The sequence below is a fragment of the Cryptomeria japonica genome, chromosome 4, assembly GCF_030272615.1.
Source record: "Cryptomeria japonica chromosome 4, Sugi_1.0, whole genome shotgun sequence".
Taxonomy (NCBI): domain Eukaryota; kingdom Viridiplantae; phylum Streptophyta; class Pinopsida; order Cupressales; family Cupressaceae; genus Cryptomeria; species Cryptomeria japonica.
In genome coordinates, this window is record NC_081408.1 from 403,152,256 (window position 1) to 403,179,226 (window position 26,971).

At 39.1% G+C, this 26,971-nt stretch overlaps 1 protein-coding gene across 6 annotated transcripts in view; it reads right to left on the minus strand.

Moving 5' to 3' along the window:
* The window catches only part of LOC131074686 (uncharacterized), a 104,509-nt gene that overhangs the window by 32,191 nt on the left and 45,347 nt on the right, over nucleotides 1-26,971 (minus strand). For all 6 annotated transcript variants that reach the window (XR_009113103.2, XM_058011368.2, XM_058011365.2 and 3 more), the window contains 2 exons: nucleotides 26,302-26,347; nucleotides 26,118-26,197 (listed from right to left, as the gene is read on the minus strand). Coding sequence is in view for 5 of the 6 variants with exons in the window: in XM_058011368.2 (XP_057867351.1) it covers nucleotides 26,118-26,197; nucleotides 26,302-26,347 (126 nt within the window). In the remaining variant the exon portion in view is untranslated. The remainder of the gene's footprint in view (nucleotides 1-26,117; nucleotides 26,198-26,301; nucleotides 26,348-26,971) is intronic.

Consider the following 26,971-nt stretch of genomic DNA (forward strand, 5'->3'; position numbering starts at 1 on the left):
ACCAGTTCTTATTGATAATGCTTAGACAAGCATCTGGATCATCTTCGTACATTGACCTGGCTCCTTCTATGCTCTTGTATATCATGTCCCTGTGCTCTGGAAGATGGAAAGCTTCACTTATAGCTTCCTCTGAAAGGTACGCCAAAGTGTTTCCCTCATTGGACACGATCGTTCTGGACTGTGGATCATAATGACGAGCACACTCGATCATCAACTCATGGCACTGAACTGCTGGAGGAAAGTCGGCCGCCTTAATGATGCCACTCTCGATTATTCTCCGGGCGACAGGTGATGGCTTGCCAATGTAAGGGACCTCTCGAAACTTCTTCGTGCTGAAGTTGCCTAAGTTAGTATCTCCAATGTTGCTCCACTTCGACACGATCTTAGTCTCCACTTCTTCGGTCTTCTGATCTTCTTTCATGAGAGCTGAACGACTGGTGGATGCTCCCACCTTCGGGGTCGCCATACCTACACAACATTTCATAATGAGAAACTAGATCTTGCAATAAATAACATAGATTAGAGAATATTTTTAGGAAACTTCATGATAAATCCTTGAGTTATCATTTCCTAAAAACGATTGAGCTAAGAATTCAAAATTCAAAATTCAAAATTTAAGCTATGACGATCTAAAACATAAAACAATAAAACCAAATCGCCATACCTCACGAGAGAGCTAACTCTAGAATGCAAATGAATAAAATCGCCTAGGCCAAAATTGACGTTAGATCTCTCTTCAACGTGATTTCTTCTTTAAAATATCAACTTCGCCACCTTTGATATGTTCTTGATGTGATCTTCAAAGCAACGTGCCTCTTGTCAATTTCACCACCCTTCAAGTCTTTGACGTGATCTCCAAGTTCGCTCAAATGTAAACTTCAAGTTCGCACTCCTTTGAATAATAGTTCGCACCACTTTGCTTGAAATGAAAGCTCGCACTTGAATGGTAAAACGATGATGTAAAAATGAAGGTTTTCACCTCCCTTTATAAGCGCTTACCTCTAATTTGCTTGGGCCGACTTTTGTAAAAATATAGCAATTAAAAAAAACGATTTTAAATCAATAATAATGGCCGACCTCCATATCTTAGCGCTCCATTTGATTTTTATTAAATTAATAATTAATTATTAAATGCCTTCATTTTTAAATTAATAGATTTCGATTTTTTTACAAGGCAAAATAATTAATTAATACCAAGCGCAATATTTAAATGCCATTTAATTGATTTTTCAAAACCCTTCGAACTTAGCATTTAAAATAAATTAAAAAAATGTTTATTTAGCGCCAAAAATTTTGAAGATGGGAAATACATACCTCATCGCCCTGGTCCCTGACTGAGGGACGGGAGCGATCCATCACCTTGTCTTGATTCTTGCAATTTTTACGTCCAAGGTCTCCATCGCCACGTTTGAATTTGCTATTTTTGTTGGGTCCTTCGAGCTAGATTGACTTGCATGTGTGAATGAGCGCCTTTGGATGTAATATCGCCCTGGTCCCTTGGAGAGGGACAGGAGCGATCTTAATGTTTTCCCTTGAAATTCTCCATTCTTGACATCAACTTCTCCTTTATCATCTTTCAAACAACGCTTTGAACCCTTTGCAAGTTTGTTTTGTCATGATCTTCGAAGGAAAATAAGTGCTTTGGCAAATATCGCCCTGGTCCCTTGGAGAGGGACAGGAGCGATCCTAGTGTTTTCTCCTTGATCTTGCATCTTTGATCTCAAATTTCCATCACGAGGCGAATAATAACCTTGTTTCTTCATTCCGTACTTGTTCCACTTGAATTTTCCAAGGCATTTAGACGTTTGGAAGGATCATCGCCCTTGTCCCTTGGAGAGGGATAGGCGCGATCTTAAAGCTCTAGCCAAAATGCGTTATCTTTTAACCTTGGTTCCTCGTTCATTGCCTCTTAAAGGACGTCCTTGATCTTGTGTGAACTTGCCTTGTCTTGGTTTTGACGGAACATGAGTGATCCTATGCAAATCGCTCTGGTCCCTTGGAGAGGGACAGGAGCGAACTGGGATATTTTAGTGCAAATCTTTCAATGTTGGCGACCTTTGATGCTTTGTGCTTGATTGGAACACTTCGAAACGTCCTTGCCACCTTGTTCTCCGTCTTAGAGTATCTTGAATTTGAAGAAGAGGCAATATTATCATTATATCGCCCTGGTCCCTTGGAGAGGGACAGGAGCGATATTGGTCCTGTAGGCTTCATTTCATCTTATCATCTTCGAAAATTATCTTCAACAGATCCGTTGTACCTCCTTTCATTCATCCATGCCTTGGGATTGATTGTAACTTAGCAAGAAATTTGTCTAAAACAAAAATCACTCTGGTCCCTGCCTGAGGGACAGGAGCGAACTTGGGCATTTAGGTCCCTTGTTGACGTTTCATAATCTTCAATTTATCTTCAACGGGTTCAACTCATCGTCCTTCCTTGCCTCAAACATAAAACTGACTTGATCTTTGCCCAGAACGTACCTTATGAAGAATTTCGCTCTGGTCCCTGGGAGAGGGACGGGAGCTACAAAGAACTTCGCCCTGGTCCCTGACTGAGGGACAGGAGCGATTTTTGCATTTTGGGTCATTCTTCTTCACGACGGCACTTAAAGTTATATTCATTTGGTAGAACACATCTCCTTGGACCTCTTCAAATCATCAAGTCGTAAAAATCCTGCAAGGACAAAGCAATATTTGATTTGTAGCTCCGGTCCTTCACTGAGGGACAGGAGCGATATTCTTCCCTGAGGCATTTCCGTGTTCGTGAAATTCTTCAATTTATATTCAACGGAAAGATCACGCCTTCCTTCATCACTTTTAATTCGAAATTCATCTTGACTCTGCAGGGACAGTAAGATATTTGAAAACGAGCTCCGGTCCTTCACTGAAGGACAGGAGCGATTTTGCTCCTACAAGCCAAAATAACATGATTTCACAAGTTTAATCAATTCACGAGGCAAAAACAAATCATTCCCAATGCCCGGGATCAAAAATCAAAAAAGTCAAAATTTGGTCAAAATTCCTCAATTGGACAAAAATTCACATTTCTTCCTCAACACTTAGACAAATTTAAGCTCTGCACTCAAAAATTCCAATTGAAAATAGACCATTTTGGCGAATTCATTGCATTCAAAATTGCATCCTACGGAAGGAAGCTCAAAAAGCTCTCAAAACTGACTGGATTCTGGCCTGAAAAGACGGCAATTAAAACCCTAAGGCTTGACCCTAAATCCAGACAATTGACAAACTAACAAAACCCTAAAAACGAAGCGAAAGGCGAGCAAAAAGAGGGGGTCCCCATTTTAAATGGGGCGATATGTGAAATGGTCACAACAGGCACCCAGCTAACATTCGAATTGATGGGAGAGGTAGAGTCCTCCAATGATGATAAAGAAGTGAAAGCCAAAGTGGAAGTGCTACCTAATTGGCTCATTCCGAGGGATCCAATAGGAAAGAAACCAACAAAGAAGAGACTCCAAAGAAGAAACATAAGTCAAGTGCAAGACACCGCCCTTCTACCAATAACTCTTTCGTGCATGAAATAGAAATGAATCAGGCAGCTGCCCAAGAAGATCGCTTACCTAGAGAGAGCATTAATCGTGGAGTGAATGAGTCCATGGAGTCTACAATTCAGAACAGCAAGTGTGAAAGGGCAGACAAGGGTAAGCAACCATTGGGTCAAGACAAGTCAGTTTCACCTAAGCTAGTCAATGATAAAGTCGGCAGTGATGTACAAGTGAATATTGAAGATGAAGATCAAGAAGTAACATCTCCACCACAAGAAGATCGGCAATTGAATGCAGTGCAGGTAGGAGAAGAGAAATCAGCAATCCCTGCATGGCTTAGGGAGAGATTAGCAAAGGATGTGATAGTGGAAGAAGAAGATCCTATTGATTTAGACAACTTTTTGGATAGAACCCAAGAGACTGAGAAGAAGAAAGCAGTGAAGATGTCAAAGATGACAAGAGATGGTGAAGGATATCGAATAATACAGATCCCCACTCCAAGAGTAGACAAGCCAGAAGGCTAGATCACAAAAAAAGAATATGACTTGGAGACTATTGATTTAGGTCCTCCCACAACTGATCAAGCATTAGAAGATATGGATGATACAGTGAAGACAGTCCATGACATGCTGAATTTGGAAGTAGAAAAGAATAAGAAGTTGGAATGAGAAATCGGTGTATTGAGAGATCACCTCCAACAGTTCAAGAGACTGCTAAGGCAGCATGATCCTTTAGCCACACCACCACCATTGCCTCCTCCAGACTCAATTGACAATTTTGAAAAGATGAAAGCCTCAACACAACTAATGGATACTTGGATAAGTAAGACATTCAAAAGGGTGAACGCATTCATAAAGGAATTAGTAAAGATATTTGATAGAGCTGTAAGCATTCTTGAAAGAACTCAGACTCTCATGGCAGCATATGATACTTTTGTTTACACCAGAGACTTTACCATACCCATATTGCAAGTAATGAAGAAGATGTTGAAGCAAACTTTGGTGAATGAAGGAGTATTGAGAGATGAGCAATCGCCTGATTTCCAATAGTGGTGTAATTTGCTTCGCATGAGAAAGGTCATATTTGAGGATATTAGCACAGGATGCACCCAAGTCAATGAAGCAATTAACTTGATACATGACAAGATCGTGGAGGTAGCTGAGATCATTCTCAAGAAGGAGATGAATGGAGGAATCTATATTGATGCTGATCAATTAGCTGAACGAGTGAAGATCATATTCTTTGGAACAGATGGATCACCTTCTGAGAAGCAGTTGGACAATATACACTCATTTTCCGTGTTTGCTAGTAAGAAGAGATTTTGGGCCAGGATAGGAGATAACTTTTGCCTCAACCTTGGAAGAAATCAGTTACTTGGAAGAACAATTAAAGAACCTACCAACAATTCCAATAACTGAGATTGAATGCATGACATCCAAATTCATTGAATTTACAAAAAGAGAAAAGGATAAGGGCAACAAGATTCTAGAAGATAGTTTGTTATGATCCTATGTGGTGTCATTTTTTTCAATTGGAGGATTTTTCCTTGTATTTTGTGATAAATGGATGTCATATTCCCATTGGTTGTCACCAACCTGTTGTGACCATTTCACACATCGCCCCATCGCAAATGGGGACCCCCTCTTTTTGCTTGTTTTCGCTCGTTTTCGCTTTCGTTTTTAGGGTTTTGTTAGTTAGTTAGTTGTCTGGATTTAGGGCCAAGCCTTAGGGTTTTAAATTTCGCCTTTTCAAGCCAGAATCCAGTCGTTTTTTGAGAGCTTTTGAGCTTCTTTTCTAGAATGCAAATTTTGAATGCAATAAATTCGCCAAAATGGTCTAATTTTCAATTGGAATGTTCATGCAGAGCTTAAATTTGTCTAAGTGTTGACCGTCAATGTGAATTTTTGTCTGATTGAATATTTTGACCAAATTTTGACTTTTTTGAATTTTGATCCTGGGCATTGGAATTGATTTGTTTTCGCCTCGTGAAGTGTTAAAATGTGAAAAATCTTGTTATTTTGGCCTGTAGGAGCAAAATCGCTCCTGTCCCTCAGTGAAGGACGGGAGCTCATTCTCAAATATCTCATCATCCCTGCAGAGCCCGGACAAAGTTTACGTTTGAAGTGATGGAGAACGACAAGATCTTTCCATTGAATATAAATTGAAGATTTTCATGAGCACGGAAATGCCTCCAGGGGGAAAATCGCTCCTGTCCCTCAGTGAAGGACCGGAGCTACAATTCAAATTTCACCTTGTCCTTGCAAGATTTCGAAAACTTAATGATTTGAGGACGGCCGAAGGAAGATACTTTGCCAAATGAATATAATTTGAGATGCAAAAAACGAAGGAAAATGACCTATATTGACTAAATCGCTCCTGTCCCTCTCCAAGGGACCAGGGCGAAGTACCTTGTAGCTCTCGTCCCTCTCCCAGGGACCAGAGCGATTTCCTTCATTTTGCAAAATCCAGACAAGGGTCAAGGCAAGTTTACGTTCAAAAGCAAGGGAGAACATGAGATGAGCACATTGAATATAAATTGAAGATTTTTGGGACGTCCATAACAGTATTAAATGCCTAGTTCGCTCCTGTCCCTCAGGAAGGGACCAGAGCGATTTTTGATATAATTGCTTTTCTTGCAAAAGTTACAAATGATGTCGAGGCATGGACGAATAGAGTGAAGAAGGACGGGTCCGTTGAATATAAACTTGGAGCATGGCAAAGTGAGATGAAAGCCACAAGGGAAGGATCGCTCCTGTCCCTCTCCAAGGGACCAGGGCGATACAATAATGATAATACTCCCTACGCAAGTTCAAGGTCGTTCCTCCAAAGTTCAAGGTCGACATAAGTCAAGACAAGGTGGCGAGGGACGTTTCAAGGCATCTTCATCATGCGCAAACACTCAAGGGACGTTAAAATGAAGAAATTGACACCATATAACATACTTCGCTCTTGTCCCTCAGGAAGGGACCAGAGCGATGTTAGATGTATTGATCATTTTGAGCAAGATTTACGTAAGGACAAGATTTCGCAAGGTCTTAGAGGGTCCACGGAAAGGTAAAAAGATGATATACAAGGATTTCAAACGTTAAATAATCACCAAAATGGACCTAGGGACCATATCGCTCCTGTCCCTCTCCAAGGGACCAGGGCGATTTGCTTTGGATTCCTTGTTTTGTTTCAAGTTCAAGCTAAGTTATGGCGTCCTAAGATTGCATATGGTCCAAGGCATCGTTTGAAGATAATTCGCAAAGGTTTGAACGTCCAAACATCGCCAAATAATGTAAAAGCCCCATATCGCTCCTGTCCTTTGGACAAGGACCAAGGCGATGCTATTAATAACACTCACACTCCTTCAAAGGCAAGCCAAGGCGAGGACGGACGAGGTAAAGGACGTTATTTCGAAGGCAATAAACAATGAACCAAGGTTAAACGTTACCAACTTGAGCTCAAAATGGAGAAAAAAACATGGATCGCTCCTATCCCTCTCCAAGGGACAAGAGCGATGATCTTTATAACATCAAAGATCAAGGCGAAGCGAGGTTAGGAAGTACGAAGGACGACGTTTGAAGACATTGCAAAGGGGATCGAAGTTTAAAAGTCGCCAAGATCAAGGAGAAATAATGGATCGCTCCTGTCCCTCTCCAAGGGACAAGGGCGATGGTCCCTTTAATACATCCAAACACATAATGAAGACAAATGGAAATAAGCGCAAAGGACACAAGCGATGATATTATTCGCCTTACAATGAAGGTTCGAAGGTCAAAGATACAAGATAAACGTGAAGACATGGAGATCGCTCCTGTCCCTCTCCAAGGGACAAGGGCGATGTTAGACAAAACACATGATATTCTTTGAAAATCACGTTAAGACAAGGACGCACAGGGTTTTAAATGGCAACTGGAAGATGATACAAGGAAAGGATCGTACCAAAATGGAGAATTTCAAGCAAAAACCTTAGGATCGCTCCTGTCCCTCTCCAAGGGACCAGGGCGATAATGATCATGAGATGCACTTGCTCGCACAAGAAAGAAATTCAAGTTCGAAGGACCACCAGATGATCGATTTGGGACGTGGAAATGAAGGAGTTGAACATTGAAAACGCAAGAATCATGCCAAAGATGGTGAATCGCTCCTGTCCCTCTCCAAGGGACCAGAGCGATGAGGTACGTCCCTTTATTTTCATATATTTTTGGCGCCAAATTAAACAATTCAAATTTTCTTTAAATGCTAAATCAATTTAAAAAATTGAAAATCCATTTTTATTTGGCATTTAATATGGCGTTATCTCTTATTAATTATTTTTTGCCTTTATTTAAAATCGAAATTTGCAAATTAAAAAACGCAAGGCATTAATAGTTAATTATTTAATTAATAAAAAATCGATTTGAGCGCTCATATATGGAGGTCGGCCTTGTCATTTCATTGCAAATCATTTAAAAATGGTTTTATTTTTATCAAGTCGGCCTAAGGGGTGAAGGATGAACGCGCTATATAAGGGGAGTGGAATTATCATTTTCTACATCATTATTTTACCTTCCTTCATACGAATTGAGAAGAGGCGAATATAGTGCAAGTTTCATTCATCCAAGGGTGGCGCGCTTAGTTATCAAAAGGTGGTGCGATTTCAAACCAAAGGTGGCGCTAGTATCATCCTGTGTGGAGTGCGAAGTGTGTTTGAAGAGGTGCGAATTCCATCCAAGGTGACGTAAACAATCAAAAGGTGGTGCGAATTTGAAGACCACACCAAGTGCGAGCTTGAAGATACATTGAGGCGAATTTGCTAAGGACTTGGAAATTTGTTGGTGCGAACTTGAAGATCATTTGAGACCACATCCAAGGCGATAATTGAAGATCACGTTCTCTCCAGAGGTGGCGAAGTTAATTTTGAGGAGATCATATTGAAGACTATTTTACTCCTCCAATTTTGCCTAGGCAAATTTCCTTTTTGCGTTTTAGAGTTAGCTCTCTATCGAGGTATGGCGATTTATTGTTATTGCTTTATTCCTTCATCGTCATATTTCAAATTTTGAAATTTTGAATTTTAAATCTCTTGGCTCAATCGTTGTTTTTTTTTAGGAAATGATAACTCTAGAGACTTATCATGAGGTTTCCTAAAACTTATATCTCTTATTTACGCTATTTATTGCAAAATCTATTTCTTATAATGGAATGTTGTGCAGGTATGGCGACCCCAAAGGCGGGAGCATCCACCAGTCGCTCGGCTCTCATGAAAGAAGATCAGAAGACCGAAGAAGTGGAGACCAAGATCGTGTCCAAGTGGAGCAACATTGGAGATACCAACTTGGGGAACTTTAGCACGAAGAAGTTCCGAGAGGTCCCTTACATCGGCAAGCCATCACCTGTCGCCCGAAGAATAATAGAAAGTGGCATCATCAAGGCGGCCGGTTTTCCTCCAGCCATTCAGTGCCACGAGTTGATGATCGAGTGTGCCCGTCATTACAATCCACAGTCCAGGACAATTGTGTCCAACGAGGGAAACACTTTGGCGTACCTTTCTGAGGAGGCCATAAGTGAAGCCTTCCATCTTCCAGAGCACAGGGACATGATATACAAGAGCATTGAAGGAGCCAGATCAGTGTACGATGATGATCCAGATGCTTGCCTAAGCATAATCAACAAGAACTGGCTACTTAAGAGTCGTCCCCGTCTGAGCAAAGTACCGAACACACCACACAGGATTGATTTCCGAGAGGAGTACAGAGATTTGATTACCATGCTCAACAGAGTTACAGGAGCACCTCATGCCTTCTATTTTGAGAAATGGATGTTTTACTTCATCCAGGTGATTGTTCAAGGAAAGGGTACAATACATTGGGCTAGGATAATTAGCCATTGCTTAGACGTACAGTTGAGAAGACTCAGGGCTACTAAGTCCTTCCACATGAGTTCATACGTCATCTATGCCTTAATCAGGAGCGTTGAGTACGCAGGACTACCTCACAGAGGAGTGATTGGAAGAGGACCCGGCGAGGTCAGAGTTTGTGAATCCTATACCTACTTGCATCATCCACCAGGGAAGAACTACAAGTTAATCAATGATACTTTCACGATGAACATCACCAGGACGTTGCAAGGAGGGATTCACAACAGATTATCTCAGGATGCCCAGGAATTCATCAAGAGGTACGGTGCTTGGTTCATTCAGTTTCCCAAGTTCACTTACATTAGAGTGCATGGATGTCCTTTACCTCCATACATGTTGCCGAGGTACCCGACAGACAGAATTGTGTTACTTGAAGTAACAAGGCAGTTGGCAGCATATGTGAAGGCATTCAGACACAGACATCAGAATGGAGTTCAGGTACCTATTATTTTGGGTAATTCAGTTGAGGTATGTCCCAATGTCTCAGCCATGGATGACGCAGAGAAGGAGTTAGCCTTGTATCCTTTTTCATCTTTTGCTTGGAGGAATAGTTTTGATCCTCATGGACATTTAGAGGAAACGGTCGGTAGAAGATTTAGACATGAGTACCAGATTGAAGATTTTATGATGAATCTCCTAGATGATCTCGAAGTGAAACGAAAGATACATTCTAGATTGCCTTTGGATTTCATCAGGAAATGTAAGATTTACAGAGTAGCCGACCAAGCTCAGGACAACGGCAGGCACATCCAATCTTCATATGATAGAGAAAGCAAAACAATAAGTTTGAATTGGAATGAGCCCGAGGCCGTGGATTTAGATGATTTGATGGCACCAGTCTTGTCTTGTACTCGCAGATGGGTAGACGTTCAGCATCAGAAGTTGAGAGAACAAGGCATAGCTATGTCTTTTACGTTGGAAGAAAAGCCAGCCGAGGGTGGAGCCAGTGTTAGTGAAGGCAATCCTAATCCTAGGAATTCAGGTGAAGGTAACCTTCGATGTGCCAGTGAGGGCAATCTCCATTCGAGAGGTTCGAAGAGAAAGGAAAGATCAGAAAAGAAAGAGCCTTCCAAGAAAAAGCAAGGTGCCAACAAAGATCAAACACCAGGTACTTCTTCTAGACCAGAGGATAGAACAGTTCGAGTAGAAGAGTCCATGGAATCGATGGTACAGAATGACAGACAGGAGGAAGGACAGGCACAGCATGTTTCATCCGATGGATCTCTCCAAGACTATGATTTAGATAATGATAATGAAGTAACATCTCCTCCCAGACAAGAAGAAATAGTACATAAAGAGATTCAAGTTCAAGAGACAAGATCAAATATCCCAGATTGGTTGAAGGAAAGATTGACTAAGGTGATCGTAATTGAGGACGAGGACAGTGCAATTGATTTAGAGAGCCTCGTGGGACGTTCACATATGACAACAGAGAAGAAGAAGGCTACAAAGATGTCCAAGATGATTCGAGATGAGACTGGATCTAGAAAACTGCAGATAGCTACACCGGCAGCAGACAAATATGAGGGTGAGATCCTAGCAGAAGACTATCATATACAGACTATTGAGTTAGGACCATCCACAGCAGAGCAGACTTTAGATGATGCCACCGACACATTTGAGGCATTGAAGGACAAGCTTAGGGAAGAAGTAGAGAAGAATAGAAAGCTTGAGAGAGAGAGAGGTGCATGGAGGACGTATTTCAGTCACATCAATGAACCTTTGGGACGTCAGGATCCAGTTAGATCACCATTGCAGGCATTGCCCCTTCAATCAATCAATGAAGCAGAAAGATTCAGGAACCTGGTCCAGCGTACATGTGGTTGGATGGATAGATCTCACACGGTGGCCATTGAGTTTGTTACAAGGATGTCGAAGATCACCCATCAGGCTATCCAAGTTCTTGAGATTATTCACAGATTGATGGCAACAGTAGCTGCATTCACCCATACCAAAGACGTTGTCATCCCTGTCTTGAAAGTTATAAGACACACATCCAGAAGAATTTTAGCACAGGAGAGGATCTTAGAAGGTGATTCTCACAGTTTGTTTCAGTGGTCAACCTTACTCCATATAAAGAGTGTTCTCTTTGAGGACATCAGTGTTAGATGTGGTCAAGTTGAGGAGGTGATCAATCCGATCCAGGACAGAGTATTTGAGGTACTTCGCACCATTCTTGGCAGAAGGATCGAGGTCGAGACAGATGTGGATTTACAAGAATTTGAGGATAGAATCACGATCATCTTTCGCAAGGACGCAGATGTTACAGATGAGCAGTATGATCAGATGTATGCCACCATGCTCCTGATTGATAGAACAAAGGAACTTGAACCTACTTGGGACACAGCTCTTCTAGATGCATTTGATCAGGTTATCCACTTAGAAGAGAGTATCAAGAATCTTCCCGAGATTCCAAGCACAGAAATCGAAGGAATCGTAACAAAATTCATTGCATATGCTAAGAAAGAGAGTTGGAAAGGGAATAAGATTCTAGATGAAAGGTTGTTACAGATGACATGACATCTTATTTCTCATTGGTTGATACCTCCTAGATTTTTGTGCCAAATTTAATATTTGGCTATGTATTTAATATTGTTCAGTAAAAAGGAGGTCATTTGTAACAAACCCTAATTAGGGTTTAGGTGTCATGATCTTGTCCATTGATTTACTTTCAATCTGGACCTTTCATTGTAACTGGGGATGCTATTTATACCCCCATTTTTCATTTCATTTGTTAATAGTTAATAGTCGAATAGTCAGATAGGAGTGAAATAGAGAGATTAGAGTTAGAAGCAATTTTTATTTTGTAGCAAGATTGAGTCTTGAAGAGAGAAATTCAAGCAATTGTTGTATATGATGACTTGGAAATCAATAAAATATTGAAGTTATGGTGTTTTGTTGCAAATTTCTTGAGTTATCTTCATGGTTGTTGGATGTACTTGAATCACGCTCAATCGAAGTAGTTTGTTAATTTGAAAGGCTAAGTGTGAGATTTGATATTTGGTAGGATTCGCTATCCAAACCACTAGCTTCTTGCTGATTGTAGGAACGCCTTGCGTGGTCGACTGGAAAACATTTTGAGTCCTTAATCTTCAAGCATTTTCGCATCTAGGATATGTACCTTCTTAGTAGTGTCCTTGGTCTTTGATGCATTGAACACCATTATTACCTTAGAAGATCGCACTAATTTCAGTTGAGTTGTTATCTTATGGCAAAATTGAAGTTGGTTGAGTCTTGCTGAATCTCATTCATGCTAAGTCATTCATAGGGTTAGGCTAGATTAGACTTCCTTAAACCCTGTCCTTTTTCCATTTTTTGAAAGTTCCTTTTAGATTAGTAAAATCTTCGAGCCATTGAATCCGTAAGACGCCTTGAAGGAAACAGCAAATCACATCATACCACTAAAAAAAGCTTGTCCACACGTGGAGACCCCACTAAAAGAACCTTGGAGTCCATCTAACTGATCCTTTTGGCAGATCTTCAGCAGTTAGAGACTATTTTCTCAAGAGAGGATAAGATGCCTGTCGGTATTTTATTCTGTGTATGATTGTGTATGAAATACACGTCAACACAACCCTAATTAGGGTTTAGGTGGCATAATCTGGGCCATCGATTCTGATTTAATCTTGGCCATTATTTGTAATCGAGAGCTCTATGTAAGCTCAACTCATTTCATTTGTAAAGAATTGATTAGAAGAGTTTTGAAGAATTGTTGCTCGATGCTACAAAAATTAATAAAATCATTGAAGTGTTGGTGACTTATTAAGTTTTGAAGCTTTTGCTTGTTTCTTCATTCCTTTTATGAGAGAAGTTAAAATTGAAAAGAAAAAAAAAATTAGAGTAGAATTTGCTTTTAAGTGTTTTAGATGAATGAAAGATGCATGTGCATGATTGATAGTGAAGCTCGTTGTTCATACTACTAGTACTCCATCGTTGGTGAAGTATCCCACGTAATCAACTGAACTCATTTTAGCCAAAGCTTAACTTCAATTACTATTCCATCATTGATATGCTTCATCTGAAGGTATCCATGCTTGTGGTAGTGATTTGAAAATCATCAAGCTATCCCTAGAAGATTGCACTAGCATTGTAGAGATGTTCATGGCATGTCGAAACAAAGCTTAGTTGAGTTCACTTGAAATTGTCCATTGCCTTGCATTCCTAGTATTAGCATAGTATTCCTAAACCTTGCTCCTTTTTCATTTTTTTTATCAAAGATCAATAGTAGCAGGAAAGAGCAATATTGCAACATCATTCGTAGAACATCATTCCATTGAGCTTTAATCGAGCAAAGAACAACTACATAAGTCCCCTCGCAGGTATAGCAAACACATCATACCATTGAAGCTATCCAACATGTCAAAACCTGACATCGAGAACCTTGGAGTCGTCTCAAGTGATCCTTTTTGCTAATCTTCAGCATTTGAGAAGTCTTTGTTCAAGAGAGGATAGAATATTCAATACTTTATTATGTGTTCGATTGTGCATAAAAACACCATCAACAGGACCATGAACAAAATTGCTTGCTATACATCCCTTGTGCAACCACTTGGGTGCTAGCATAGAACCCAAATGCCTCGTGCATAGATGCATATCCAACAATAGTGCTTCATACACAACCACACAAGCAACAATCTTAGGAATTCTATGCACAGCTGCACAACATCAAGAATCCCTTGTGTGCAAGCTTTACTAGCTCCACAATGCTCCTTTCAGTATAATTCTTTACATATGCTTTAAGCCTCTCCACATATGTTCTACCTTATTCAACTTTGTATTTAACCATATGTGTGCAACACACGGAACAACAACATCCACATGTTACAGTACAAAACACCTACAAGGCCCAACTACCACAAGAAATGGCTCCATACAAGTTCGACATTTGACACCATATGCATCTGGCACATGGCAATGCCTTGTGCCACATGTAATATAATCTGCAACATATGTGTTTGACACTTGGTAACGTCCTCTCCACACATACCACACAACAATGCATGTTGAACACATATTAGAATAGATGTGACTATTAGCTATCAATCTTTACCTATAAATATTGGCACTGTACACCTAATATAGGGGACTCAAAAAGAAGAGCCATCAAAGCATATGAATTCAAAGCCTAGTAAGTCCAGCACTCTACTTTGGAAAGTCAAGTGCTCCATACAAACATCAACATATCAGCATGCTCTACACATCTAAGAAAGCCTCCTATGCAATCTAGGCAAGACAGGAAAGATGTTTCATCACCTTTTTATCACATTAATTCTCTTCTCTCCTGTTTTTTGTAATGAATACACTTATATGCACGTATCCTATTTTGGTAATACATGAAGTAGCATTTATGTCAATGTCTCTTTGAATTTGCTTCGGTTTTCCGCATCTCTCTAAGTCCCATTACACATTCTACAATTCCTAATACCATATGTTATTGATTGTTCTCTAATTGTCTCCAAGACCTGAATTAAATCATGCACATGTGCACACACACACAGTACTCAAGCCTAACAAAGAACTTAAATGCTCAAGCCCAGCAAACAACTAATCTTTCTATGTATCATCATAATTTAGAATGGTTCAATGCTCTAATCATGATAAGAGCTGGCATGCTTAATAAACCCAAGAATAATTAAAAATACCTTTGGTTGATTGTTTGCAAAAATAAGTCTATCTTAACACACTATTCAAAACAAGTTGGCAACTTGATCTACTTGCATGCTTTCATATGGCTGATTGTAAGCCTGCACCGACTCCCTTTCTTTCAGGAGTTAAGCTTGAGGCTCAGTGCTCTGATACCATGTGAGATTTTGCCAAGATCAAGGGCACAATGAAAAGCACAAAAGAGAGACAATAGCATGACAAGAACAAAACTATCTTCTCATCAATATGCAAATGATCATCTGGATTAGCCAATACAATGAATATGGGCCTGCTTAGTTAGCCATATGGATATGTGAGCACACAATCATGACATGTGGCTCAATTAGAAACAAGGGTAGGTAAGAAAAAGTAGGGGTAGGTAGGAGAAATAATATAATATTCCAGAAGAGGTGGATGACCCACCGAATGTGGAGTGTAACAGCAAGATAAGACCACAAAAGGTGGAATTTCTCCTACAAGCTATATCCCTATGTGCACACTTCCCTAAGTGTCTCATATCCAAACTACGATGAGATGCATTATCCTACGTTAACTTAAGTAAAGTGTAATAATATCCATGATGAATAATTATTTACACCAACACCCCCCCTTAAGTGCAACTTAGGGGAATGAAGACTCAAGTCAATAATGCAAGACGGGTCCCGGCTACTAGGCCATGATAGGTACCCATGTACAATATGCAAATGCAAGCAAACCTATGCAATGCAATCTCTCACAAACGGAGAAAGGGAGAAAACCCAGTGGGAAAAAACTCCCCCCCAAAAGAGAGATGAATGTAAAAAAGACTCTCAAAGAACAAAATTCAAAACCTCAAAGAGGAAAAAGTCCCCCCCCATAAGAGAGGAAGGAGAAGTCAGCTGATCCCCCCTAATGAGACATCTCGCACCCCCAAGAGAGCTCGCAATTGTTGGAACTTACTCTCGGTGAAAGGTTTGGTAAAGATGTCAGCAACCTGCTCCACTATAGGACAATACTGCAAATCAATGATTGCAAAACTTAAACCTAGAGATGTTAAGAAGGCAAAGATAGTCTCGCGGGTGGTAGAAGACAAGAATATAATGAAATATGCAAAAGTAACAAAACCATTGGTTGAGAAACTGCCAAAAGAGATGCAGCTGTCAAATTATAGGCTCACTGGGATAGAACTTGGGCAGCAGACACATACAAGTATCATGATGATGCCACGGATTCAGTAGCCTCTTTGGTCCAAAATTATGATGAATTACTGGCGAAGAAGAATGAGCTCAAGGAGAAGAATCCACAACTCATTAAGGTAATTCAGAAAAGAACAAATGCTTCAGAGCAGCTTGATCCATTGACTTCTTCCACATTTGAAGAATCTGTTAGGCGATTGAAGAAGGTTGCTCAGAAGGCCAGGGCAGTCGATTATTGGGTAGATTGGTTGATTGATCAAGGTACCCAAGTGGTGAAGAAGGCATTGCATGTATTGAACAATGTTAGAGCAGCAAAAGTTAAGTTGAACAAGACTTTGGAGGCTTTCAATCAAAGTCTAGGTTCAATTGAAGAAGATTTGAAGATCTGGCACGAGAGGGATCAGATCAAACTGGAAATTCTGTGCAACAATATGGTGATACCTGGCAGAGAAAAATATATAGAATTTGATGAACTTTTGACAAACAAATCATTGGTTATCAGCGAGCTCATCAAAGATATTCAAGTAACACTTGAAATGAGTGACGAAGTCGAACAGAACATACTCTCTAATTTTGACAAGATGTCTTGCAAAATTCTAAGTCATGATGGAGAGTTGCTTGCAGCAGATTTAGTAGGCACTGAAATGGTATCAAGTCTTTGCCAGGCGCAAGACTCAGAACATTTTACTGTGGATTCGATCCGTAGGTTTGTAAGTTACCAAGTGTTTTTCGATAAGATGCAAACTGTTCTTGAAGAGCACAGGGAGGCAACATTAAGATATTATGATGTTATCATTAAAACTCTTGCAGTTGTCAAAAACACAGGAGTTCTTGATCCTGATGAGTTGAAGAGATCCATCAGCAAGTTTCAGTCTTTCAGGGCCAGAAATGGAAAAGAATAAAAAGTGTCAAATGACACTTACTCTTTAGTTTATGTATTTTGTTTTTGACAAGTTACATGTAAAACCATTTTTTTGTAATTGCAAGTGTCACTTTCACTTGCATTTTTCATAAAATGTAATTACATGTAAAGCAACTACAAGTTGAGTTAGATTAGTACTATAGTTGGAATAAGTCATGGTGGTTGAGAGAATTTCTCAAGTTAGTTAGGATCCTCCCACCTTTTTCTCAAGGCTCCTCTCCTATGTATACTGGAGAGGGTCTATTGTAATTTTTATCTTTTTTGCAAGCAAGTAAACTCTACAAAATTTTATACTCATAAAGACTTTGAGCTTTATCGCTGTAAATTGTTCTTTTTCAAGTAATATCAAGGAGTTAGAATTTCAGACTGTGTCGAAGTCTTACTTTGTACCCATTATGTTCTTGTGTCATATTGGTTTGTGATTAGAATTTAAGAAGAGTTGCAGGACTTTGTGCTTGTAGTAATTCCCATCTAGAGTGATTTAAAGGTGCATCATATTTGCAGACTTTGCACTGCTATACGTTGTACTTTGTTTTTAAGTTATCATTCTAAAAGGGTAGATAGGATTTCAGACATTCAAGACTTTGTGCTTGATTACTATTTTCCCATCCCGAAGGAGGTGACGGAAGTCTTCGTGCTTTCAGGAAACTTCATTTCCTCTCTTGGTTTTATTTTGAAAGTTGTTATCATTACTTTACATCTCTTATTACTTTTCTGTGAAAAGAAAAGAGTATAGTCTTTCCTGAAAAAAGAGGAAAGGTTGTTGTCCTACCCATATTAGATTAAGTTAGTTTTAATTAGTTAGTAGAAAAGGGGGAGCCTTCCCTAAATTAGGAGAGTTATACTCACACATTGTGGCTGAAACCACAATTTTGCACATCCTCCCAGGTGTACAAAATTTTCAACCAACATCGCCCAAGAGTGAAGTGGCTAAAAGTGAAGAAATAATTCTGAAAAATGAGTTTTCAGCCAACAATGGAGGTCAAATCACCTTCAGCAATGACGAAATATGCAGGTTTGAGAACAACACAGCCTCCCAACAGCAATGGCATCTCACAAATGCAAGCAAATCACTCCAAAAATGGAGGAAATCACCTCCAAAACAAAATCGCCCAACTCCCAAGAATGGCCACCTTAGCAAAATTGATTCATGTGGCAAAAATGGCCACCAACTTGTTGTAATCGGCTCCCTAATGGCAACACCCAGATGTTTTGGACAAATAAATCACTAACTTGCAACTTCAAACCTTCAATGGTGTCCAATGGACACTCCTCAAAAATCACCCAGCTGGAAGAAATCTTCAAAATCAACCACTTAGCAATCACTATCAGCAAAATATAATATTATTACAATGCTGATTGGGTCTCTTTATTCATGTTTTCACTTTGAAACTTCACCACACAAACAATGTGGAATAAAAACTTGCCTTTTATACTAGCCAGGGAAAATCAATTTGCAATGGGAAAAATATTTAATCATTAATTAATGTTGCAAATCATTTAATAACTGTTTTTGAAAATTAAATAATTGTCATCAAATGCAAAAACAATTAAATTTGGGCTTTTTTACATTAAAATCTTAAAAAATTTACCAACTTTGGGCACCTGGGGGAAAATCGCCCCATATCTGGATTAAAAAACCAAATAAAACTTATTCCAATAATCGCCCCATGTCACCAGTTGCCCTTGGGGGAAAATCGCCCTCTTTTGGGATAAAAATCCCAATCAAAATCCATTAAATTTGCCCAAAAACACCTCTGGGGAAAATCAACTTGCATCTGGAGTCAAAAAATTCACTTCATTTTGATCACTAAGTCCAAAAATCAACCCCCTATCTGGATAATTATCCAGATCAAAATTCATCAAAATCTGCACTTTGGGAAATTCACCCTTCATCAAGATCATCCTCTGCATAAAAATCCATTAAATTTGATCATGAATTGCCCTGGTGGAAAATAAAACTACACCAAGATACTTGAATTTCATCCGCATCAAAGTCATCTGCACTCCTAGGGGAAAAACGTAGGTCATCAGGACAATTTCCCAACTCTTAGTCAAAATTTACCCTCCTGGTGGAAAATCGCCCTCCATCAGGAACTTGAATGGAGGAAAAATAAGGTCCATCGGAAATCTGGTGGAAATTCACCTCCCGTCAAGATTTTTAGAGGGGGAAAATCATGGGTCACCGGAAATGTGGGGGGAAAAGCACCTCCCATCAGGAATTTTGACCTTTTGACCACTAGAACATGGATTTTCATCAAGAATTTAATGATTTTTCCACTCAATCATCTGGACACTTCAAATTTTCAACAAAACACATTGGGACTTAGCCAAATTCATCAAAATTTGAGCGAGACAATAGGAATTTCATCGGGATAAAGTGCAAATTTAACTCGAATAAACCTCCAAGAAGCGAGAAAACAACCCCTAAAGGACCTTTTAACACTTGGGCACAAAAATATCACTGACTTGGACATTTTAAACTCATTCACAATCAAAAGGGTCTACACTTAGACAAAATTAGGATTACCTAGACATCTAACACTTACACACTTGATCCTATTCAAAACTCAAAACCCTAATAGCAATTAGGCATGATCACATTTCAAAACTCGAGACTCAAACACTGGAACTTGGAAGCTCAAAATTGTCGGTTATTGCCAAAACCCTAAACTAACAAGACTCGGAAAGCAAAAAAGAGAGGGTCCCTGTTTGCAATGGGGCGAAGTGTGAAAAGGTCACAACAGGACGTCATGGATTTCTCCAGAGAGTGGATAGACAAGCAGATGAACAGATTGATAGATATGGGTGTTGTCTTCACATATGAGAAGATGAAACAAGAGAAGTGTTGGTGTAATAATTATTCATCATGGATATTATTACACTTTACTTAAGTTAACTTCGGATAATGCATCTCATCATAGTTTGGATATGAGACACTTAGGGAAGTGTGCACATAGGGATATAGCTTGTAGGAGAAATTCCGCCTTTTGTGGTCTTATCTTGCTGTTACACTCCACATTAGGTGGGTCATCCACCTCTTGTGGAATATTATATTATTTCTCCTACCTACCCCTACTTTTTCTTACCCACCCTTGTTTCTCATTGAGCCACATGTCATGATTGTGTGCTCACATATCCATATGGCCTTGCCTATATAAGCAGGCCCATATTCATTGTATTGGCTAATCCAGTTGATCATTTGCATATTGATGAGAATATAGTTTTGTTCTTTTCATACTTTTGTCTCTCTTTTGTGCTTTTCATTGTACCCTTGATCTTGGCAAAATCTCACATGGTATCAGAGCACTGAGCCTCAAGCTTAACTACTGAAAGAAAGGGAGTCGGTGCAGGCTTACAATCAGCCATATGAAAGCGTGCAAGTAGATCAAGAGCATACTTGGGCTGCGATAGTGTAATCCCGGAAGGTGACTATGAAATCTCTATCCCGAGAAAGTAGTGCAAAAGACCCAAGTCAGTCATAGCAAATTTGTCATGCAAAACAGATTTGACCTTGCTAATGATGGATGCGGTGCTCCCTGTAATGATCAAATCATCAACATAGAGCACAAGTATCAAGTGAGAGTCATCCTATCGCAAAATGTAGACATTCGGATCGGAATGACACCTGGTGAACCCTGCTGAGAGAAGAAAGGAACCCATCAGCGGACCAAACACATCGAGATTCATATGCACTATATCCGAGAGCTGATTCAGGAGCAGGTCATTGATTTGCAGTATTGTCCTACAGCAGAGCAGGTTGCTAACATCTTTACCAAACCTTTCACCGAGAGTAAGTTCCAGCAGTTGCGAGCTCTCTTGGGGGTGCAGGATGTCTCATTAGGGGGGGTCGGCCGACTTCTCCTTCCTCTCTTATGGGGGGGACTTTTTCCTCTTTGAGGTTTTGTCCTTCTTTGAGAGTCTTTTGTACATTCATCTCTCTTTTAGGGGGGAGTTTTTTCCACTGGGTTTTCTCCCTTTCTCCGTTTGTGAGAGATTGCATTGCATAGGTTTGCTTGCATTTGCATATTGTACATGGGTACCTATCATGGCCTAGTAGCCGGGACCCATCTTGCATTGTTGACTTGAGTCTTCATTCCCCTAAGTTGCACTTAAGGGGGGGTGTTGGTGTAAATAGTTATTCATCATGGATATTATTACATAAAATCCCTATTACAAGAATTTCCACATAAAATCATGTGTTCATCTTGTGTTCTCTATTGTTAGATCATACTTTTGATTATTGCTCTGTGATTGCTAAAGTTTTAATAAGTGAAAAGTTGTGATTTCCACATAAAATCATGTGTTCATCTTGTGTTCTCTATTGTTAGATCATACTTTTGATTATTGCTCTGTGATTGCTAAAGTTTTAATAAGTGAAAAGTTGTATTATATCGATTCACCCTCCCCCCTACCCTCTCAATATAAGTGTGTGTTTCTTCAAGGCCTACATTTGGAATGCAAATGACTTGCTTCCCACTAGCTGATCATAATTTCCCTCTTTCTTCTTATGACTAAACAAGCCATGTCTAAAATATCTCCTTTTGGTCAGTTTTAAGGCCATTATAACAAAACCTAAGAAACGCATACTTGTCATGGTAACTCGCATATTCACTGCATATGCACATGTTGACAAGGCAAAACAGTTGCATTCCTAGGCTTTAATATGCAAACAGCACATTCTTTCTAGGATCACTTGTGTCAAAGTAAATCCCTACAAAGTTCCCATTACCTTAAATTTCCTATAACTCATATCATATACCATTAACCCACAATATATGTTTTCAATCATTCTTCAAAAATGTCAAGTCCAAATACAAATATCAATTCAGAACCACAATCAAGAAATGCCCGCTAGTAACTACTTGAAACATCTACAAAAGGCATTTTTTTATATGCAAACAATAAAGTATTGGCAAGGACATTGTCTCTATGGCAATGTCAATTTATGTCCACTAAACAACATCCTACCAAAGACATAGTGAGTTCAAATTAATTTTGAAGCATATGCACAAATTTTATTTAACTCCAGCTTCACCTTCTGCAACCAAGGCAAACACAATAGGCCTTCCTATAAGAATACCATAGGTTCGAAGGGTCAACTCCTCCGAAACATCTATTCCATGCCAAACTCCACCATCAAGAAATATAGGAACTTGGCCTTGTGCAAAATTTACTACCTTTTCAAGGTAGCTTATTATTGCCAAAACACCATCAAGCTATCGAGCTCCGTGGTTGAAAACATTTATGCTTGCCATACCTACTTGAACAACTAGCCTTGTGTCCTCAACATTATGTACTACTTCACAAAGTATTGCAAAGTGCATTATTATCTACAACCACTTAACATCCTTCCAACTTGGTCATTTGTTGATTTGATTGGTAAGAGCTAGTCTAGAGTCTTCAACCTTCTCTATCTTATCAAGGTCTAAGCCTTTAAAGTTCTTGAGGGTTAGATGTGGAGGGAGTATAAATTTGTTTCTAATGTTTGCCTCCCTACGCCCAAGTTGAGGAGGTAATGTAGCATGAGTAACAATTGCATAAGAATTGTCTTGCATCATAGATGATAAGCTCTGGTACACCAAAGCTTTCCAGCTCTTTTGGTGTTAGCCAAATACATGCGTTATGCATGAAGAGGGAATGATACGCTCTAACAAAGATAATCCTTACTTTTAGAATGTGCTTTAGATCCCCATTGAGGAATTGATAGCTCAAAAACACCTTATCCAATGAATTTAGATTGACCACAAATGTTTGTTCGTCCATCTCAATGTTTGGAGATTCACTTCCCCAACATAGCCCCTACTCAAACTTCATTTCCCTCAAAACCCTTAGACATCTGCCTATTTTCACACCAGACATGGTAGCTGGAGTACCAATACAAGCGATGAAGGTCCCTTTCTCATACTTTATAGCTTGCTCATTAAGTTATAGAGGAGAAATATTACAAAGAACATGGGTAGGCTTCATAGAGTTGTCACTAATGGTGGGTTTGGGTGAAATCAAGGAATTGAGAGGCTACCCTCTTGTCTTGCCTTTGTACCATCCAAATATTGTTCAAATCTAGATGCAACAATGTGACATTGTGATTGTTTGAGTCTCGCAACCCATTTCAGAATAAACTTTGACAAAGCCACACTTGTGTCTACTTTCATATTTGCAAGCATGATTACCAAGGCACTTACAGCTATCTCTATATGAGTCAGGGAGATGCTAGCAAATGTTGAAGATTCTAGTTTAGGCCCATGGCTTGATTTGCTTGGAAGCTTCCAAAGCCTTTTTAACAAATCCATTTTGTGTGTATCTTGCAACAATGGCATCCCATTGAGAAAAACCTCACATTGTAGGTATGTTTGTCGTTGCGCCAAGAGCTCGAGCTATCAACGCCCACTACAAACGCCAGACGTACCCAGATCCACGGGAGGCGGTTAAGCCATGTCGCGAACCCTGAAGGAGGTGCTGACCACCAAGTCAACAATATCCCCCTCAACACCGACTAAGGGTTCCACACCAACGGAATGAAGGAGACGTCCCGAGATTCGAACCCGTTTCCCAAGGCTCTGATACCAATTGTAGGTATGTCTGTCGTTGCGCCAAAAGCTCGAGCTATCAATGCCCACTACAAACGCCAAACTTACCCAAATCCACAAGAGGCGGTTGAGCCATGTCGCGAACCCCGAAGGAGGAGCTGACCACCAAGTCAACACACATGGCCTAAGCTTCCATGATTCTTTTGTGTGAAGAAGAAGAATGAACAAGGTTTTGGAGTATAAGTCGAAATTGGAAGTGGTTCTCACAACCACTTCAAACGCTGCCAACAATTACAAAACCTTTTAATATCACAAAAAAGACTTTCACATGTGTTTTTTGGTGTTATAATTTGTTATGAAGAAAGTGTCGGGTTTTTAGGCAGTTCTCACAACCACTTCAAGTGCCCACAAAGGTTTTAAAATCTCTCAAAACCTCTGAATTCATTTTTCCCTTTTCTTTAAAAATGTATGTGAGTTTTTTAAGGTTTTGGCAACCATGTCGGATTATGACAGTGGTTATAGAACCACAAAAAAGCACCAACGAACCTTTTACTTTTAGAACAAAATTCCTTATCAAAGCAATTTTGTTCCCGCTTAAAAATGTTGAAATAATACATTTCGAAAATTTGAAGAGTTTTATAACCTTTCAAAGCTCCAATTTTTAAAATAAAACCTTGAAACTCTTTCATTTCAACTTTGCAATAATGACTCCACTTGACCAATGCTGGAAATTGGAAATTTTATAACTTTTGACTACAAGAACAATTTTGCAGAAAAACTAACCAGATAATTCATAATAACTTCAAAAAGCACATTCATAATAACTTCAAAAAGCACCATGTTGATTTGTTTTTGCTCTAGAATTAACAAAGCTTGTGTTTTAATTGTTTCCACAAACTACTTGATGAAAACATGAAAAACTAAAATGTCCCAAACAGAGAGGTATTTTGACCTAAAAAATTTGCTCAATGATGTGACCAATATCTTTGTAAAACAATCTTCTTCCAGACTCAACAGAGCTTGAGATTTAATTGTTTCAGCCAATTTAGGTGAAGTTGTGTGTAGAAACACGCAGCATTGACTTCATGCTCTGACACAGGTGGGTGAGCATCTTCAACCTAATAAACAACTTGACACTTGGGGGTGATTAAACATACCTGGATCAACTAAGTTATCATAATGGGTTCAGCATGATGACCTTTACCAATTTCGACGCAAAGTTTAAAATTTGGTATAATAAAGTATTGCGCTAACAGAGTCCTAAGGCTCTTATACAGAGGAAAAGAGCTATAGTCCTATGGCTCTAATGCAATGTTGAAATCTTAAACCATTTGAAACAAGCCATGAGATCCAAAATCCTAGAACCAACTCACAAACTAAACGTTTCACATTGAAAAGATTATCAGAGACAATTTTATCAAGAAAAATGGCAGAGTAATATTACAAAACACTACCTCAAACCTATTTTCGACCTCTTATGTTTATTACGAAATTTGTGCACTTCAAATGGCAAGTTCAATAAAGAGTGTAACTAAGAAACACTAGCATGCATGCCAAATGAGGCTCCATGTAGAGTTTACAACTCACTGGAGTGAGAGACAATCAACTAATCAATCAATCCTAGTATAACAATTCATAACTCCTGATCAATCTAGACAAGACTGAGGTGTAACAAGTCTGCTCAAGACTCAAGTAAATAACTGCAACTAACTAGATGACTAGGGTAAATAGGATGTTCTGGGAATTATTCACAGTTATTTGCAAAAATAAAAGAAAACTAACTTTGGACTATATGGTATACTAAACAATGGCAATTGCTGGAAATTGTATGCAATACCATATGAAATGGAAATGTAAAACTTAAGCAGCTTATGGGAAATTGATGAGTAAGCAACCTGAGATGTGGATTGTTTGTTCAAAAAGTGAAAGCAGAAACTATAAGCATAAACCAAAGTGAAGCTTCTAGTAGTGAGTATGATAATACCAGTTCTTAGGGAAACTTTTCTAGTTGATTATTTAGAAAGGCATCTCCTTGTGTTAAAGTTAAGGTTGAAGGAAGAAGCTCTATGCATTAGGAAACCAGTCTGAAGAGACTGAACAGATCTTTTAAGGGCAGAAAGTATTAACAATGCTAATCTTAATATACTGGACTTACCTACTGGCAATAACAGTTGTTATATCCTTTTATTTCTTAGTGAATGATAAAATTTTAAAAATTTGGCTGTCACAGATTTTGTAAATGTAGCCAGGTTAGTAACAGTAAAACAGGCGGTCAGGAATTGGAAAAGATGCAAAAACTGATGTGATTCATGAATTTCAACTACTTTATTAACAGAACAAGGAGTAATGAACTAGCAATCACATGATATGCTCAGAGTATCGTTACATACAAGAAACAGAAAGGTAACAAAATCTTTGGTCTATGCATGCTACCACTTTAACTATTTTTTTAATGCACCTGCCAAATACCCAGATGGAACCTTCCTGCTCTCACAGGAATAACCAGTGAACATCCCATCATTGATGCCTTTACATGAGCTGCCACAATTGTCACGAAACCCATGGAACCAATGTCAAAACAAATGTTGAAACAGAAAAGATATTGGAAATAAAGAGTTACCAATCAGGCTCAATAAACTTACCAGGCATGTCGTCATACCCTTCATCCAAATGGCGATAATGGTTTCCCTAAAAAAACAGTTATATTTTAGAAGAGACAATTATCTTTGAGGGAGAACACAAACTGAAAGTGTGCTCTCAATATAAACTAAACTTTGAACAAAATTTTCATATCTATATATTGGCATGTCAAAAAGGAATAAAATTGTAACTGTAGTTTATCAAGATAATAATAGATAACAAGTTCAAAATTAATATAACCAATGATTGCACAAAAAAGATATAGGTGAGAAAAAAAAACTCTGTTTGAACACTAGCCAAAAACTTGGCAGACTCGGTGCAAGTCACAGTTCCCCCTGTAAACATGTGGATTTCTAAAGAAAACCTTGCAGATTTTGGGAGTGGACTCATCTGGTGGAAAGATAGAAAAAACCCACACAATTTGTCATTTGTCTAATTTACTTTGACAATTTATGCTCTAACTTCACCCAGCAAAAGATGTGTTTAGTATCCACACGACAAAATGCCCTGAGAGAAGGGACTGAAAAGAGATTTTAAGGTGCCTTCACAAAGATTCAAATGAATCTATCTTCTTTTCTGAATTGGGAATTACGAAAGTTGAAAGCCCAAGGGAAATGCTACCTATTTTTCCCTTCCTCATTTCCTAACGTATTTCTATTATGGTTTCGTTCT